The sequence below is a fragment of the Oryctolagus cuniculus genome, chromosome 13, assembly GCF_964237555.1.
Source record: "Oryctolagus cuniculus chromosome 13, mOryCun1.1, whole genome shotgun sequence".
Classification (NCBI taxonomy): domain Eukaryota; kingdom Metazoa; phylum Chordata; class Mammalia; order Lagomorpha; family Leporidae; genus Oryctolagus; species Oryctolagus cuniculus.
The window spans coordinates 44,147,949-44,167,267 of record NC_091444.1 but is presented as its reverse complement, the minus strand read 5'-3'; the positions used below and the strand labels follow the sequence as shown (position 1 = coordinate 44,167,267).

General features: G+C 40.4%; 1 protein-coding gene across 4 annotated transcripts in view; it reads right to left on the bottom strand.

Annotated features, from left to right (window-relative positions):
• The window catches only part of SLC39A12 (solute carrier family 39 member 12), a 79,420-nt gene that overhangs the window by 19,694 nt on the left and 40,407 nt on the right, over window positions 1–19,319 (bottom strand). For all 4 annotated transcript variants that reach the window (XM_002717411.5, XM_008268293.4, XM_070055467.1 and 1 more), the window contains 3 exons: window positions 15,099–15,165; window positions 9,470–9,628; window positions 7,652–7,839 (listed from right to left, as the gene is read on the bottom strand). In XM_002717411.5, the coding sequence (XP_002717457.2) occupies window positions 7,652–7,839; window positions 9,470–9,628; window positions 15,099–15,165 (414 nt within the window). The remainder of the gene's footprint in view (window positions 1–7,651; window positions 7,840–9,469; window positions 9,629–15,098; window positions 15,166–19,319) is intronic.

Below are 19,319 nucleotides of genomic sequence, written 5' to 3'. Positions count from 1 at the left end.
TTGGAAGGGGTGTATATATGTGTACCTGTGCATGGCTTGAGAGAGAAGATACAAGAAAAGAGACACATGACACAGAAAAATGCAAATACTTCTAGTAATCATTTTTTTAAAATTAGAGTTCAAAGTTCATCAAACTATTCATCATTTTCTCAGTAGACATTTTCTAAGTATACGGTGTGACTGACTTTTACAGAAAGAGAATGGAAGTCTTTCAAGTTGGTGGGAAGAGTGATTCATGCTTCTTCCTTTTGTGAAGAAATAATTGTGGATTTTAAATTATACTAAATTTTACTGCTGAAATGGATTTTAAATGCTGATCATTTCTTTCTGTGCAAAAGAGTATTAAAATGTCAATTGTACTCAGACTTGTGATACAGCAAGTAATGCAAAATATTTGTTAAAAACAAAGATGTATTCAAAAGCTCCTTCATATGTCTTTTTCAAACAAAATAACCCTTTCCTGTGGATGGATAGTGTTTGAAGGGATTGAGTCGAGGTGCTGGCCTTTGAAGAAAGGATGACTTACTAGTTATCAGGATGGAGAAAGGACTCACATTTACCAAATCCAACGTAGTGATGGAACACTATTGACTGAATTGCACTAGACGTCTCTGGATTTCTCTAAGAAACAATCAAATTCAGTGAATTCAATAAGAAAGAATGACAGGGTGGGGGAAACAAGATCAATATCCTAAAAAGTTCAGGATTCCAGTTGAGTTTAATTTTACAGTCATGTGATTAAGAATAGGAGAAAAGCTTGGCTGAAAAGGTGGCTGTTCTTTTGGTCAATTCATATGCTTTTCACTCAATTCATTGCCTTGAAGCTCTTCTACTTACTGTACTGCAAAATGTGTAGAGAAACCAATGGACGCTTCCTCTGGACAACGGATGATCCTATTTACCGACTAGGTTTGACACTCAGACCCTATTTTTGCATTTTTGTTTCAAAGGCAGAGGAACATAAGTCCAAATTCAAAAGACTCTCTATTCTGCCTTTCGTACAAAGATGATTACCTGGAAACTGGAACATGCTCTAGGTAAAAATCTGGCTACCAATTTAAAAGAGTATCCAGAAAAGCTAAGGGAAGAAAGTGACAGATCTAGAAAACTATGTGGTAACAGGGAGGTTGATAGAGGAAGAGGGTCAGAAATTGGGGATATCTCTCCATGTCCTCGCCCTCAGGGGAATAGTTCCACGACCCCTGGTAGATGTGAAACTCTATGGACGCTCAAGTCCCTTATATAAGTAGTGTTTGCCTCTAATCTACTCAATTTTCTCATTTATTTTAAAAATCATCTCTAGAGGAATTGTGGCACCTGGTACAATGCAAATGCTGTTATCATTGTTGTACTGCATTACTGCTTAGGAAATAATGACAAGGAAAATTCTGCACATATTCAGTACAGAGACAATTATTTTTCTGAATACTTTTAACTTGTAGTTTGTTGAATTTATGGATGTAGAACCCTTGACTATGGAGAGTTGACTGTATTCTTATGTAAGTTGGAGTGGCCAACTGAATTTTGCTTTGATGTATTTAAGCTCTTTTACCCTACCTTTCATATAAGAAAACATACACAACATATTTAGATATTAACCTAGTAATTACAGGGATTTCTGATTGTATTAGACACTGTTCCTGTTAGGTGCCACTTCAAACGCTGTATCCTGGCCCTACTGATTACTTTATAAAAGATAAGCAGAAGAGTAAAGGATGGAGAATATGTTCTGTTCAAACAGTAAGCAGGAAAGCAGATGTGACTGTGTGAACCTCAGACAATTGAGACTTCAAGACAAGGAGTTTTACCAGAAACAAAGAACTGTTCAGCAAAGACAGGACCATCCTGCTAAGAACTGGATGCTTGTGTCTCCCCACAATTACATGCTGGACTTCCAATTCCCAACGTGCAGGTATTTGGAAATGAGGTGTTCGGGGGTAATTGGGCTATGAGGGCCAAGTCCTCATGGTGGGATTAGTGCCTTTATGAGAAGAGACATGAGGGTTCTCCCTTCTTCCCTATCATTATCATCATCATCATATGAGGACATAACAAGAAGATATCTGTCCATAAATCAAGAAGAGCCTTCCCCAGGAACCAAATCAGCCAGCACTTGGATCTTGGCTTTCCCAGCCTCCAGAATCACTAGAAATTTCTTTTGTTCCAGCTGCCCCCACTACATGGTATTTTTTATTATAAATTAACCCAAAGTGACTATCACAACCTCTAATATGTATGCATCAAATAATAGCTTTAATGGCCTGAAGCAAAGTGGACACAGCTAAAGAAGTAGGCAAAATCCCAATGTATGTGGATATTTTAAAATCAAACAAGTGGAGAAATAAATCAGTATATCTGAAGATATGAACAACATTGTCAATCAGCCTGACAGAAATGACATCCACAAAACCTTATACCCAACTTGTTGTACTTTTCAGATGCACTTGGGAACATTTATCAAGATAGACCATATCTCTTTAAAACACTGGGTCTTAAAATAAGACCCCCAAGGCCGGCGCCGCGGCTCACTAGGCTAATCCTCCGCCTTGCGGCGCCGGCACACCGGGTTCTAGTCCCGGTCGGGGCGCCGGATTCTGTCCCGGTTGCCCCTCTTCCAGGCCAGCCCTCTGCTGTGGCCAGGGAGTGCAGTGGAGGATGGCCCAGGTGCTTGGGCCCTGCACCCCATGGGAGACCAGGAAAAGCACCTGGCTCCTGGCTCCTGCCATCGGATCAGCGCGGTGCGCCGGCCGCAGCGCGCCGGCCGCGGCGGCCATTGGAGGGTGAACCAACGGCAAAGGAAGACCTTTCTCTCTGTCTCTCTCTCTCACTGTCCACTCTGCCTGTCAAAAAAAAAAAAAAAAAAAAAAAAAATAAGACCCCCAAAATTTCAAAGGACTCAAATAAAAGAATATATGTTCAAAAAAGGAATTAAGCTAAATACCAAGTATTTAAAAAGGTTCCAAATATTGATTAGACAACATACTTCTATATAACCCATATGTCAAAAACAAAATAATTACATGAGAATGCAATGGTATTTTAAAATCAATAGAATTATAACTTCAACATATTAAAAGACATAGGAATCTGATAATATTGCATTTCCCAGCTGATTTATAGGCATAAATGCTAATATTAGAAAACAAGAGTAATTTAAAATCAATGATAAAGGTAGACAATTGGCCTCCCAGTTAAGACACCTGTGTACCATAGCAAAGTACCTGGGTTTGCTACTTAGCTCCGGCTCCTGTTGAAAGCTTCTTGCTAATGCAGGTGTTGGCGGGTATTGATGGTGGCTCAAGTAACTGAGCTCCTGCTGCTCACATGGCAGATAGGGACTGAGTTTGGGGCTCCCAGATTTAGCACTACTCTGGCCCTGGCTGTCAAGAGCATTCAGGAAGTGAACCAGCAGGTGAAAGCATGTATTCTCTCTCTCTATGCCTCTCATATTTTAAAAATGTCACTATACCTCAAAAAGAAGGAACATAAACAGAAAATTAAGAACCTAGTGAAAAGAAAAAAAAGACATAACAAATAATAAATCACAAAGCACTGATATTTAGTCGTTGCTGGTTTTTTCAGTTGTCAAATTTGTGGTTCCTATTCCTATAAATTTAGGCACTGTCCAATCACTGATCATTCTTAGGGACAGTGCCCCAGGGAATACAATAAAGTTTCAAGTGGGCTTGAAGCTATGACTACCACCTGGTCATTTAGGGCTCCTTATACCAATAGATCAACTAACAACAACAAACAAGTCACTACAGTGGTAGCAATAATTGCTATAGATTAGCAGTGAGGAGTTAGGGCTTCTGCTGCCCCATAGGACAAGAAGAAATGTGTCTAGAGACTGGGGTATTGCTTGGAGCATCTCTTGGTGCCTCCATGCAGGGAGGCAATGGTGAACAGCCAATTAGAAGAAATATGGCCTGATTAGGACACAGCTGCGGACTTCTCAGCAAAGCCCTTTGTTCCCTCGGCCAGGAAAGAAGCCTAGGTCAGCAAAAGTGCTGCCTGGAGGTGAAAAGAATCAAGACTAGGTGTGGGAGGCCAGTTATGATGCCTGTCAATGACAACCTCAACACCAGCAGGGTTTGGTGCTTGTCTTACTGCTTCATGTGAAGTCTCTGTGCAGCTTTAGGCAGTCTAACACCATGAAAGGGACTATGAGATAGGTGGAACCTAAAAGTAGAGGAGGCAGGAGCCTATCTGAGTGGCGAAAGGGGCCAGCTGTTCATGGACATCCCTCGCATGCTACTTCATAGTCTCTCAGCCCCATCCCTCACCCCCGTCCCTGCTGCAGAGACCAGTCCCGGGAATGCGTTGACTAGTTTTACAAAGAGCCCTGCTTCGGGCCCATGCTCAATGCCTCACTTCTTGTGTCCTGGGCTTCTCTAATGTGATGTCATGGGACCCCCACAGGAACACCACTGTCAAGCACGAGTTGTGAATGTGAGGGATAATGTTTATAGAACTAGCTAGGAACAGTAGGGCCTGGAGTCCAAAGAGGAAGCCCCTCTCATTTTCCAGATAAACAGTTCTGGGGCTTATTTCCTAGGTCTCCTCAGAAGGTCACATGTGAGGGAGCCCCACAGTGTTGGTGCACTGAACACAAATGTATTGTTGTACGGACATTGCTTCATTCTCCATATTCCTCCGGCTGCCTTTCACGTGGTTCCCTCCTTGGATCAGCTCCCACATGAACTGCTTCCACCCTCTCTTTTGTTTTTGCCTCTGCTTTGGGGGAAACCCAGGCTAGGACACTGATCTTTATAACAGAATTGATTTCTCCTGGCCACCCAGAGCTGCACTCATTCTTAACTTCCCTTAGAAACTGCTCAGCACTACTGGGAGTTCGTGTGCCTGGAACAAGGCAGTCCCGCTTTGGAGAATTAGGGCTGGCAGCTTTCCCTAGAGAAGACCTTCTTCTTTGTTGACCCATTGCTATTGGCCTCACTGCTGCCCTAATTCCCTTTTTTTTTTTTTTTTAGGAATTTTAAGAAACACACCCAATTTCTCTCAAACACATAAACCAAGCAAACACCTAGTTCATTGTTGCACATTAATCCAGCTCAGAAGGTAAATATGCAGTAGTTGGTAAAGAATCAGTACATGGCTGCATTTCTCTTTGCCCTCTAGTTGCAGAAATTTGTTTTCTTTGCTGTTTCATGGAATCTTGCAAACTTATTTTCTTCTCCTTAAATGACAGACTATTTTCTTTGGCATAGCCCCAGAGGACAGCAAGAGTTAAACTTGCTGCTCTGTGAAAGAGCTGTGTTTGTTTAGAAGTTACTTAGAAGGCCGTGAGAGCAGGCGACCTGGATTGTAGGAAGCAGCCCCAGGAAACTGGGGGTATTTTCTTTCCTGTCTTTTTGCCAGGATCCTGGGTTTTCCCTGGCCAATAGCAATTTGCAAGAAAGTCAAGAATCTCATAGGACACCAGCCACACTGCTTTCTTAGAAGCGACTGCTTAGCCTTATTTAACAAGATGAGGAACAGAGCCACTGAATGGGAAATGACAAGTGTAGTGTAAGGTTCCACATGACAAATGGTGCTTGATAATCTTCCCAGATCAATTTTAGGAGAGGAGACCACATAGCAATGAAAAGGTATTCTCTGATCATATATGTCCTTTATGCTTGAGGAGGGGTACAGTCTGTGTTAAAAACAGGATAAACCTCAAAGAATACAGTGATTGCCCCCAACTGACCCATAAAGAGAAAAGAATTTAAAAGAGAAAGCTGCAAACCAGGAGGCTAAAGAGTAAATTTTGAGGAATGATCTGTCAACATTTTAAACACAGGTAGCTCCTCAGTGGTGGGGGACAATGAGTTCATGCAACCATAAAGGGTTACAAACCCAGGTTTCTCTAATTGGAAGGATCTCAGGATTCTGTAACATCAACCTTAGGTTCGAAGATGGGCTCAGATAAGAGGGCAACGTTTATTTCACTTTTAGCTTTGTTAACAAACTTCGGGAATTCCCTGAGCATCCCAGGTAATACGTAAGAAAATTTCTAGATATGGAAGTGTATTTGGTGTTAATCCCATCCACTTGAGTTTCCTAAGAATTAAGAAAAACCACCAGAAACTCAGAAGCACATATGCTAGGGTATCAAATGGCAGTGTTTACTTTGAGAGTCTCTTTTTTGAAATCTGCATCATAAATCTTATTCTCATTGTATCAGCGCAAGCTCCTGCCTTGCCTGTTTTTCCCCTCATGAAATATTTCACTTACTTTCAGGACAATAGCTGGATTCTGCGTGGTGCTGGCTAAATCCATGGACCTGCTCCACACATTACCTTCAAGACTGTTTATTTTACTTTCTCTTCTCCAGGACAGAGGTAATAACATAATTTAGTTCTATTCTTATTTCTTTTCAGTCTTAGGTATTTATTTTGTTATTTCATTTTTATTTCCTTTACTCCTTTCTATAAGAAGGTATAATCATCATGACTTTTACCTTCAGACATTTAACTTGTTAACAAGTCCAAAAGAGGGAGACCTTAAAAAAATGACTGGTTTATCTTACAGAAATGAAAATTAATGAGGTATAAAACATGAGATTTGGGGCTGGCACTATGGTATAGCAAGTAGAGCCACTGCCTGTGGCACCAGCATCCCATATGGGCACTGATTTAAGACCTGGTTACTGCACTTATAGTCCAGCTTCCTGCTAATGTGCCTGGGAAAGGAGAGGAAGATAGCCCAAGGACTTGCGTCCCTGCACCAATGTGGGAGATCCGGAAGAAGCTCCTGACTCCTGGCTCCAGCCATTGTGACCATCTGGAGACTGAACCACCAGATGAAAGACCTCTCTTTCTGTTTCTCCCTCTCCCTCTCTCTCTGTAACTCTGCCTTTCAAATAAATAAACCTTTAAAAAAAAAAAAACAACCTTAATTTTCCCAGGTCCAATTCCTTTGTAAGATTATAGAGAACAAAAAGTGATGGCTGAATTATTAGTGTCAGCAAGGACCTCTTTAGAAAATGTTGTTTTTTATATATTTTTATTTATTTGAAAGACTGAGAGACATAGACACACACACACACACACACACACACACACAGATGTCATATTCACTGGTTCACTCTCCAAATGCTCCCAACAACCTAGATTGGGCAGGGCCAAAATTGTTAGCCCAAACACCTACTCCTATGTTGCATGTTTAGAGATCAAATACTTTACTTATCTTCTTGTTCTCATTTCTCCAGCATGATAGTCCTTTGACAGTTAAAACTTAAAGACAAAATTATTTTTAAAATAGGGTAGCTTAATCAAGTCCAACAGTTATTTAATTCAACCAGTGGAACTATATCCCATTATCTAAATAAAACAGTTGGCTGTTCAACATAACTGTGAGGTGGAGGTGCACGCAACACATAGATACAAAGCTAGAACAGAAGGAGCTGATGAGCACTTTTGAAAATTACAAAGATTAAAGTTTTTCCACTTAAATCCACTAAAAATGCTTTTTTTCATCTCATTATATTCCATCTGCCCACAATTTACTTTCTTGAATATTTCCTTTGTCCCTTATATTTTATGTATATTCTTTCTTCTCTTCTCCATATTTATTTTTGCTCTGTATTGCCTTTTCTGTTTTACATTTTCAGTATTTAGAAGAACAAAAGAGAAACACCGCAGCTTACCATTTCCACCAAGGATAAGTATAAGAACATCCCAGCAGTGACTGTTAAGATCCAGTCCTGGACACACGGGTCAGCAGACACCGAGAGGCCGATGTAGAGTCCCAGGAAGGCAGTTAGGGCGCTGATGAAATTCATCAGGATGGCAGTCTTCACGGGAAGTCCAGAGCTTAAGAGTACTGCAAAGTCTCCTGAAGGTTAAGGCCAAAAGAAACTATAATTGCAATTTAACTGATGACACTTTTGGTCTCAGGCAGTTTCAAATTTTTGCAGCTAGATCCAGTGTTATAAGTCAAGTTGGGTGATCAGATAATAATGTGTGTTTACTTATTTCTCTAGCATTCTTAGTCAACTCATTCTACTACTATTAAAAAGTTGTATTTTGAGAATTCTATTCCTTTTGCTGCCCCTAATCATGGCACATACACAGAGAGGCCTGGGACATGTTTAGTCCTGTTATCCTGTGACATTTCAACTTAGGTCAATGTAAAACAGTCATTTGCTGTCCCAGGGTTTCTAAATCTTCTGACCTGGAAACTTTCCAGGTGAAATCATGACGTTATATGGGCTTTTATTATCTGTTTACGCAGGAACTGCTGTTGGGGGAAGAGAAAACTCTTAAAGAAGGAAGAGATTTTTTAAATCATGACAAAAGTTGCTTAGAGAATTTTTTTTCCCCTTCAGACATTGGTTTCACTGCCTTTACGATTACAGGGAAATAATCTTAGTCTCTCATTACCTTTACTCTAAAAGAAAAATAGCTTGTTAGTGAATCTGAAAGCATCTGTTTTAGTCTCTGGGATTGAGACGAGACTGAAATTCAATAAACAGACAGCTCTGGGACTCGGTTTCTTTGTTCCGCTGCATATCTGGCCCCATGAACAGGTCTTGAAATGTCGTTGCTGGCCTGATTCAGACTGTCCCATGGGCCTGTGGCTTTGGGTTGTGGAGCAAGTGCTACACCACAATTACAGGCGCTAACCATGGGACTCCAGGGAATGGCTCTCTGACCATGTACGTTGTAGTGAGCTCATGTAGGACTTTGGATAAACTGCTCCCAGAAGGATGGGTCAGTAACGAGTCGGTGCCAGGACTGTGAGTGATGGATGCTGGGTACAACAAGGGAAGAGTGGCCCAACAATGTAGGTCCAAAAAGGGAAAAAGAGGGAGTGACTGCTCAGTGTTCTCTTGAGGGCACATATGTACCCCGACCAGCCTCCAGCATTTCTGGTCTATATTAGAAATGGCTCTTCTATCCCATCTTGGTTCCTTGGAGGCACGATATGAATTACAGGGCTATTAAGATTATCCAGAAAAACAGTCTTATGTACATCTGCTACCAGATACCTGTCATTCCAATTTTACACATGGCTTCAAACATTTTGTGCAAATCAGGTTGATGAAACCATGGTTGGTTTGGTTTTAATTTCAATGTTATTTTATCTCATTGCCTTGTTTACTGACATAATGAGTAAAAGAGCCCTCTTAATGTTTTCCCATAGTTAATATGCAGATTTTGAAGTCCTTTCCAAAGTTTTTTAAAATGAGGTTTCTCTGAATGACTCTCTTCCATACAGAATTCTCCAGAATCCAAAAAGATGCATTCTTGGTCCTGGGAAGATCACAAAAGAGTTTAATCAAATTTGATTCCAGGGTACAGGAATTGTTTTTCAAGTCCTCTTCTTATGGTTTAAATAAATGATAAATGGAAAGTATTCATGTCTCAATCTGTGCTGGAAAAAGAATCCTAGCAAATGATAGCTAGGAATATATTCTGACTTTCTCAACCACAGGAAAGAGTGGTTTGTCTACAGCACTTACCCATTTCATGTGGAATTTCATGGCACAAGATAGCGATTGTTGTGGTCACTCCTGACTCGCAGGAAGATGAGAAGGCCGCTCCTATCACTAGGCCATCCGCGAAGTTATGCAGGCTGTCCCCAACCAGTATCATCACCGCTAGCAAGCTAATGGCTTTGCCTATGGAATAAAAAAAAAGAAAAGAAAAAAAAGTGTAGTGTGAGAAGCATTTCTGGTGCTATGTGTTTCAGGGAATCCTTCAAGTACGACCACCTTTCCCACCTACTCTTGATAGTCTCACGCTGCATCTAATTAAGTCACCCACTGTGTCTCAGCTTTCAAAATATGCGGGGACTCATGCTTGAACATATGGCCACTGTATTCCTAATTGGTCTACTACAAGGGGTCTCCAGAAAGCTTGTGGAAATGCGTAGTATGAAGAGCTACCATGCAGAGTTTCCAAAAAACTTTTGTACCAACACAAACTTACCTTTTAATTCCATTTCCATAAACTTTTTTAAGTTCCCATATAATGAGATAAATTATATACTAGGATTCATTATTACCTTATCCACTTATGCAAAAAGAAAATACAAACTATGTTCAACTTCCCAAAATACAAATAATGTTTCCATCCATGGGATTGAAATGAATTTTAAAATACTGTTGGGGCCAGCACTGTGGCACAGCAGGTTAATCCTCTGCCTGCGGCGCCAACATCCCACATGGGTGCTGGTTCTACCCGGCTGCTGTTCTTCCAATCCAGCTCTCTGCTGTGGCCTGGGAAGGCAGTAGAAGATGACTCAAATGCTTGGACCCCTGCACCTGCATTGGAGATTAGAAAGAAGCACCTGGCTCCTGGCTTCGGATCGGTGCAGCTCTGGCCGTTGAGGCCATTTGGGGAATGAACCAACAGAAGGAAGAATTTTCTGTCTCTCCCTCTCACTGTCTGTAACTCTACCTCTCAAATAAATAAAATCTTTAATAAAAATAAAAATAAAATACTGTTAGAACCATGCTGTAGTCTGAATATTTGTGTCCACACCCAAATTCATGTACTGAAACTTATTCCCCTGAAGTAATGGCAATGGGAGGAGGGGCCTTTGGCAGGTGATTAGGTAATGAGGGTGGAGCCCTATGGAGTGGGATTAGTGCCCTTACTGAGAGTGACATGAGAGCTCTCTTGTCCCTTCCATCATCTGAGGACACAGCAAGTGGTCACCTTCTAGGACCCAGACAGTGGGTCCTTTACCAAACACACTGATCTTGGACTTCCAAGCTGCAGAACTATGAGAAGTAAACTTCTTTTGTTTATTAGCTACCAGGCTAAGTTAGTAGTTCATTATGGCAGCCTGAACAGGTCAGGACAAACCACCCTGCTGAACGTCATTATAATGGAGTGTGCTTTCCAAAACTGTTCTCTCAGACTGTCCCCAAGTCAGTCTGCTGAGTGCAGCTTTTGCCATCGTGTGACCACTAGGCTTCCCTTTGCTAATGACTCTCCCAAACTCACTCTTCACCTTGACCACAACAGAACCACAACCAACTCTTGTGGTTAGCTTTTGGAACAATTACTCAGTGCTCTGGTCTTTCTGTAAAATAACTTTCAGTGCCCCAGCAGAGAAAAGAAACAGAAGCTCCTGTTTTCATGGAATTTTATTATATAATGCACATTATCTAATTAGGAGAGAGTCAATGAAATAATTTCAATCATAATTGGGTTCAAGTTTTTAATGGACAGAATTTCTGTTTTGAAAACTCTACATTGTATGTTATAACTCAATTAGAGTTGAATGACTAACAGAGAGAGCATTTTGAGGATAACACTGTTAGAACTGCCCAGGTAGACCATGTAATATAAAGTCATAAATCAATTGTCATGGCCTAAAGCTTCATTATTTATTCAGCTGAATACATATTGGGCTGTGCGACAGGTTTAAGCAGTCACTGTGGTTACTGTTAGAACTGAACATGTTATTATACTGATCGTATTTAATAGAAATAGAAAAAGTTACTTCTTGGTTTCCAATTGTTACCTGGTCTACAACTACAGAGAGATTATAATTTGGTTGTTTTTCATCTGGGGAATATGATTTGGATCATTGTATATTATGTATCATAAAACAAATGGCTTCTGTAAACAGCAGATACAGCCCAGATTATCAGCCAGGAGATAGCTATATTGACCGTGGTGCTAACGTGTCCCATGTATTTTATTTCTAAAACATCGTGCTTATTTACACATATCACTGTAGAACTGATTTATATCCATCTTGTGGCTTACTAATTCATTTTATTCCATTCTAAAAATAAGCAGACTTCAAGTAACAGACAAAAAAACACAGTTACTGGGTTCAGAGACTTCTGATTAGTATTGCCTGGAAGTTCTCAGAGCCCAACAGCTACCAGGCCACTTGGCTGCTTCTGCCAATTTTCAGAAATAAAGCTCTCCTTTGTGAAAAGAACTTTTCAGAAAAATTTGAACTGACACATTTGACAACATCAGAACATGCAAATACAACTGTGATTTCCATACACCTACATGTAGTTTTGATACAATAGAATACGGGGGATCATCAAAAAGGTCATGGAAAATGTGTATAATGAAAAGACTATGCAGGGATTCTAATTTTTTTGCACCAAAATAAACGTAACTTTTAACTTCATTTTCATGAACTTTTAAAAGTACTCTGGTATATTAAAATGGAAGACTTTTATCCTTAAACTTCTTGCTAGGAAACAAAGTGGTCTATCTTTCGCTGACTGTTCTTTTATGAATCTGATTATGTGTTTCTAAATGTCAGATCATGGACATGTAACAAGCCACGAGGCAAATAGACACATTTGCATGGAAGCCACCAAGAATACATTGTGCATATTTTAAAAGGTAATTTAAATATTATTCAGTGGAATATGAGTATTCACTGGTAATTGAATGTATGCTATGCATTACAAAATTATTCATAGTATTTTACCTTTGCTCACACACCTAGCAGTTACACTAAGTTCCACATTTCTGAACTATCAGAAGATTTCCATGGTGCAACTTGGGCTAGAATTAAAATAGCTTTGTTTTTTTGTTTATTTAAATCAGACCATGGATGGGATTTTTGCATTCTGTCTTTTGAAACACGAGTTCCAGCAATGAGGTAATACAAAGCAAGTAATCAAATATTTGAAGCTAATTCAAGATGTTTCTGGCGAAAAAGAGGACTTGAATTATCTAATTTGCATCTGTCTGTAATCATGCTGTATGCCAAGCTGCATATCTGAAACAGGAAGATACAAGGCCTAGCAGCTATTTGAATGAGGCCATCAGTACTCCCTGTCTAGCTTCCGTTCTCTGCTCCCAGTTTCACTTGACTTACCATTTCTTTTATTTTCTTTCAAAATTGAAAACAATTGGGTTGCAGGCCTACTGTTTATCAGGCATGCTAAATTACTCCTGGACTTAAAAATTTAGAAGGAAAATATTAACAATGTCTTGAGAGAAGAATTGGACAGGATATGTAATTACTTATTTTCAAGCAAATAAATGACATGGGCTAACTTATCTAAAACAGAACAATTCATATTAGTTCTTATTAATACACATCTTTATATCCTCAACTACAGTTCTAGGGATAAAGATTATTCTTACTTTACTTTTCAGTGCAAACACAATGCCTAAAACACAGGTCTTCAAACACTTTTGGAATGAACATCAGAATGTGAGAGAATGCACAAATGTATGCATGTTATCTGATTGCCAAGAAACTACTGATCCATTAGCACCTTTTCAGTTCCCCAGTATCAGAGCTCACAAACTACAGTATTCCAGGCAGTGACTTAACCACTCTAGCAAGCGGTTACTTCATTTGTGTAGTTCATATAGTACTTACTCTGATTTTGTTAAATTGGAAGAGAACTGATTGCAATAATATGTAATCTGTGTCAAGTGTTTCTCAATTCAGTACATGGTAGTCAACAGTATTGGGTAGCTCACCTACCAATAGTAGAGTGGGAATAAGTAATCAGGACGGCTTGCCATTAAAACAGTGTCACAAGAGGATGACATTCACTAGAAGAGTGGGGCAGGGATTCAAGAGTAATGTGAAAACAGAATGGACACAAGAAAAAATTTCAAAGAATTATTCAGAAACAAACAAAAAGGAATAAAATCCCATTCAAAACTGGTAAGTTAAATTCAGATACAGGAGCTGATGCTGTGGCATAGTAGGTTAAGCCTCGGCCCCTGACGCTGGCATCCCATGTGGACGCCGGTTCTGGTCCCAGCTGCTGCACTTCCAATCCTGCTCCCTGCTAATGGCCTGTGAAAGCAGTGGAAGATGGCCCAAGTGCTTGGGCCCCCGCACCTGTGTGGGAAACCTGGAAGAAACTCCTGGATCCTGGCTTCGGCCAGGCCCAGCCCCAGCCATTAGAGCCATTTGGGGAGTGAAATAGTAGATGGAAGATCTTTCTATCTCTCCCTCTCTAACTCTGCCTCTCAAAAAAAAATAAATAAATAAATAAAAAAAATAAAATCATTAAAAAAAAAAGAAATATACAAAATATTTTAGGGGCAGTTTTGTGGCACAGAGGGTTAAGCCACCATTTGTGAAATGAGCATCCCACAGGAGCCGCAATTTGAGTCCTGACTGTTCTGCTTCTGATCCAGCTCCCCGCCAATGTGTGTGGGAAAGGAGCAGATGTACTTGTCCCCTGCCACCCATGTAGGAGACCCAGATGGAGTTTCTGGCTCCTGGCTTCCCCCTGGCCCAGCCTCACTTTGGGGAGTGAATCAGCAGATGGAAGATCTCTGTCTCTCCTCCCCTCTGCAACTTTGCCTTTCAAATATGTAAATAAATCCCTGAAAAAAAATATCCTTGATAACCACATCTGCATTTTTACTAATTGAAGTTTGTAGAGAATCAGTGTTAAACAGTTGAGGAAAACAGCATTTTAAAGAATGGAGTCAAGTTAATACAAATGTGTGGTATCTTTGAAAGACATCAGATGAGAATATGTCTTTATTAAAAACATTTTTAAAAGTTTTTAATAATGAAACATGAAGAGTCTTCCCAAAAATCCATGAAATGTGAATTATGAAAAACTATGCATTAATTTTGAAATTTTCTGCATTAAAATAAACTTACCTAAGAATTCCATTTCTCCATGAAGCTCTTGGAGTCCCCCATACATACCAAATGTGAAATTTGTATGGTTTTCATTTTTTAAAAAAGATTTATTTATTTAAATGAAAGTCAGAGTTACAGAGAGAGAGAGAGATAGAGAGAGAGAGAGGTCTTCTTTCACTGGTTCACTCCCCAGTTGGCCGCAATGGCTGGAGCTGCACTGATCTGAAGCCAGGAGCTTCTTCCAGGTCTCCCACATGGGTGCAGGGGCCCAAGGACTTGGGCCATCTTCTACTGCTTTCCTAGGCCATAGCAGAGAGCTGGATTGGAAGTCAAGCAGCTGGGACTCAAACCAGCGCCCATAGGAGGTGCTGGCACTGCAGGCGGCAGCCTTGCCCACTACTCCACAATGCCAGCCCCAAAATCTATATGGTTTTCTAACATAACATAACATAACATACATTTTCTAACAGAAATAATCTTGTTCTATTGCATTTTCTACATTTAAAGTTTGGTTTTTCAAAATTTGTACTCACATTTTCTGTTGGAGGCTGTCATACTGCTTATAGGAATTTCAGCTGCCTGTGAATCTTCTGGGCCTTTCTGTTTTAAAAATAAGAAAACAACCGATGTAAGATAAGCATAGTTATCATTGTGTCAAAAAATGAAATGTGAAGAATTTTGTTGATTTTTAAAAGATACTTTAAAACTCCAGATGTATATTAGTATTATGAAGTTTCATGGGCAATATACAACGTAGAATTGAAAGTGAATAGAGCGTACATTTTTTACTATCTACATATAGAAGAAAACAGTACTTTTCTATAGATCAGAATCTTCCATAGAGAATGGGAGGCTACCAAGACAGTTGATAATTCAGACTTTTGAATTAGGCAATCCTTTATGAAACTCAAAAGCTACAGAAAAATGAATGTTGACTTAATATGACTCTTCTCCTGATGATGGATTGTGGATCTGGGGATTTATCTTCTATTTGTAAGCAGATAGTGGACTGTGGATGGAGAATAAAGTCAGGCAAACCCAACACTTCATTTCATTCATTGCAACAAAATATTCTGTTTTCGTTGCTTTGCCAGTTACAAAAAAACTTGCCAGTTAAAAAAGCATATGTCGTATCACTGGGTATGTAGGTAGAAACACGACTCCCCTGAATCATACCAGGTACGTGTCAGCAGACCCTTCTTTCCCCTCATTATGGTCTTTATCCTGAATCCCTCATTTTATGATATCAATACCTGTTGTCAAGAAAAATAGTATATATGTGTTTACTGTTTACATATGAAGTGAATGCGGCAAAATCTTAAAAAATTGTTACATTTTAAAGCTAAAGAAATAATAAACTCATTTTTTACACAAGTATATTGGGGCGGGAGTTTGGCCTGGTGGTTAAGACACCAGTTAGGATGCCCATGTCTTGTTTCTGAGTAGCTGGGTTTTTACTCAGCTCCATTTCCTGCTGGGAGGTAGCGGGTAGTCAACCAAATATTTGGGTCCCTGCTGTGCATTTGGGAGATCTGTGCTGAGTTCTTGGCTCCTGGCTTCAGCCTGCCTTAGCCCCAGCTATTGTGGTCATTTGGGGAGCAAATAAGAGGATGGGAGCTCTATCTATCTGTCTCTCCAATAACATTAAAAAATTTAAGTAGATAAACAGACTCACAAAAGACAAATATAAGTAGATTTAACATTTCCTTCATCCATACAATACAGAAGTGAAATTCTCAACTTCCTTTCTCTATTAAGATTCCATAATTTTATTTCACACAGTGATTTCTAGTTCAGTTTCTGAGATACTTCTCTATCATTAAGAATTTTGATCTGCTTTACAAAGAGAATATGTTATCTAGTAAATTTCTTTTTTAAAGATTTTATTTGTTTATTCGAGAGGTAGAATTACAGACAGTGAGAGGGAGAAACAGAGAGAGAGGTGTTCCATCCGCTGGTTCACTCCCCAAATGATCACAACGGCCGGAGCTGAGCTGATCCGAAGCCAGGAGCCAGGGGTTTCCTCCAGGTCTCCCACATTGGTGCAAGGGCACAAGGTCTTGGGTCATCTTCTGTTGCTTTTCCAGGCCATAGCAGAGAGCTGGAGAGGAAGAGGAGCAGCCGGGACTAGAACCTGCTGGTGCCCATATGGGATGCCAGCGCCACAGGTGGAGGATTAACCTACTGCGCCACAGCATCAGCCCCCAAAATGTGTCCTTTTAAAAACAGATTTTGACCATTCTAACACCCAACGTTGTGGAACCATTGACAAAAATTTAGTGTGAGATATAAGAATTTTTTATGAAAAAGAGCAAAATCAAAGTTCAGTATAAGACCAGCAGTAGCTCTGCAAACGATGTAATGATAGGCTGTGTTTAGAAAAGGATCGCTAGGAAGCAAGCACAGACCTGTGGGATAGAGTTAGCAAAGGAAGGACACAGGCCCTCTGCCTGCAGCTGGGTGGAACCAGAAGCAAGAACAATGCAATCCCTTTATGTTGCATCCAAAGCCCAGCTATGATCAAAATGCTCTATAGTTTTATTTAAAGACATGAGTTCAAATATTTATTCTAGGACTTTTGTAAAAGTTCTCCAGAAATGTATTCTTCTTTTTTTTTAACTTTTATTTAATGAATATAAATTTCCAAAGTACAGCTTATGGATTACAATGGCTTCTCCCCCATAACGTCCCTCCCACCCGCAACCCTCCCCTTTCCCACTCCCTCTCCCCTTCCATTCACATCAAGATTCATTTTCGATTCTCTTTATATACAGAAGATCAGTTTAGCATACATTAAGTAAAGATTTCAACAGTTTGCTCCCACACAGAAACATAAAGTGAAAAATACTGTTTGAGTACTAGTTATAGCATTAAATCTCAATTTACAGCGCACTAAGGACAGAGATTCTACATGAGGAGTAAGTGCACAGTGACTCCTGTTGTTAACAAATTGACACTCTTGTTTATGGCCTCAGTAATCACCCTAGGCTCTTGTCATGAGCTGCCAAGGCTATGGAAGCCCCCTGAGTTCACTGACTCTGATCATATTTAGACAAGGCCATGGGCAAAGTGGAAGTTCTCTCCTCCCTTCAGAGAAAGGTACCTCCTTCTTTGATGACCTGTTCTTTCCACTGGGATCTCACTCGCGGAGATCTTTCATTTAGGTTTTTTTTTTTTCCCCTAGAGTGTCTTGACTTTCCATGCCTGAAATTCTCTCATGGGCTTTCAGCCGGATCCGTGTGCCTTAAGGGCTGATTCTGAGGCCAGAGTGCTGTTTAGGACATCTGCCATTCTATGGGTCTGCTGTGTATCTCACTTCCCTTGTTGGATCGTTCTCCCCCTTTTTTATTCTATCAGCTAGTATTTGCAGACACTATTCTTGTTTATGTGATCCCTTTGGTTCTTAGTCCTATCATTACGATCAATTGTGAAGAGAAATTGATCACTGGGACTAGTGAGATGGCATTGGTACATGCTACCTTGATGGGATTGAATTGGAATCCCCTGGTATGTTTCTAACTCTACCGTTTGAGGTAAGTCAGCTTGAGCATGTCCCGAATTGCACATCTCTTCCCTCTCTTATTCCCACTCTTACATTTAACAGCAATCACTTTTCAGTTAAGTTTCAGCACTTAAGAATAATTGTGTGTTGATTACAGTATTCAACCAAAAGTATTAAGTAGAACAAACAAAAAAAAATACTAAGAGGGATAACATACTAAGTGTGGGGAGCAATCCGGACTAGACTAAGTTACTCGAATTAGGACTTATTCTATGCATCTGCTCTCCCACAATATGGCGCTGGGAGAGAAGTAAACAGCTTTCGCACAGCTGCCTCCAGTTCAACCAATTAACTGTAGGACTTGTTCCTGATTGGAGAGCAGCGTACTCGGCGTGTGGGCAGCCGAGTTGGGATTGGCGGAGGAGGACTATAAAGGAGGAGAGAGACGGCATGCACCAGAAACATCTATGGGGAACATCTATGGGGAACATCCAAGGGAACCCGTGCAGCCCCCAGAGAGCCGGCCGGCGGTGTGCCGCTCCCCTGCGGAAGTGGGGAATGCGGCCAGGGGGAACTGCCCTTCCACGGAGGTGGAAGGGATAGTAGCCAACCCGGGAAGAACCAGCAGCAAACCCGGGGAGGGCCGAGCAGACAAAAGAACAGCGCAGGGTCCTGTGTTGCTCCTCCACGAAGAGGGGGAGCGACACTAAGTTGTTCATCAACAGTCAGGGTGAGGGCTGATCAAGTCACCGTTTCTCATAGTGTTCATTTCACTTTAACAGGTTTCCTTTTTGGTGCTCAGTTGGTTGTCACCTATCAGGGAGAACATGTGGTATTTGTCCCTTTGGGACTGGCTTATTTCACTCAGCATAATTTTTCCAAATTCCTAACAGGGATCACTTTTCAGTTAAAATTTAAACCCCTAAGAATAATTGTGTGTTAATTACAGAGTTCAACCAATGGTACTAGAACAAAAAAAATACTAAAATGGATAAAGTATTACATTGTACATCAACCTTCAGGACAAGAGCTGATCAAGACACTGTTTCTCATAGTGTCCATTTCACTTCAACATGTTTCCCCTTTGGTCCTCAGTTAGTTGTCACCGATCAGGGAGAACATATGATATTTGTCCCTTTGGGACTGGCTTAATTCACTCAGCATTGTGTTTTCCAATTTCCTCCATCTTGTTTCAAATGACCGAGTTTCATTGTTTTTGACTGCTGTATAGTATTCTATTAAGTACATGTCC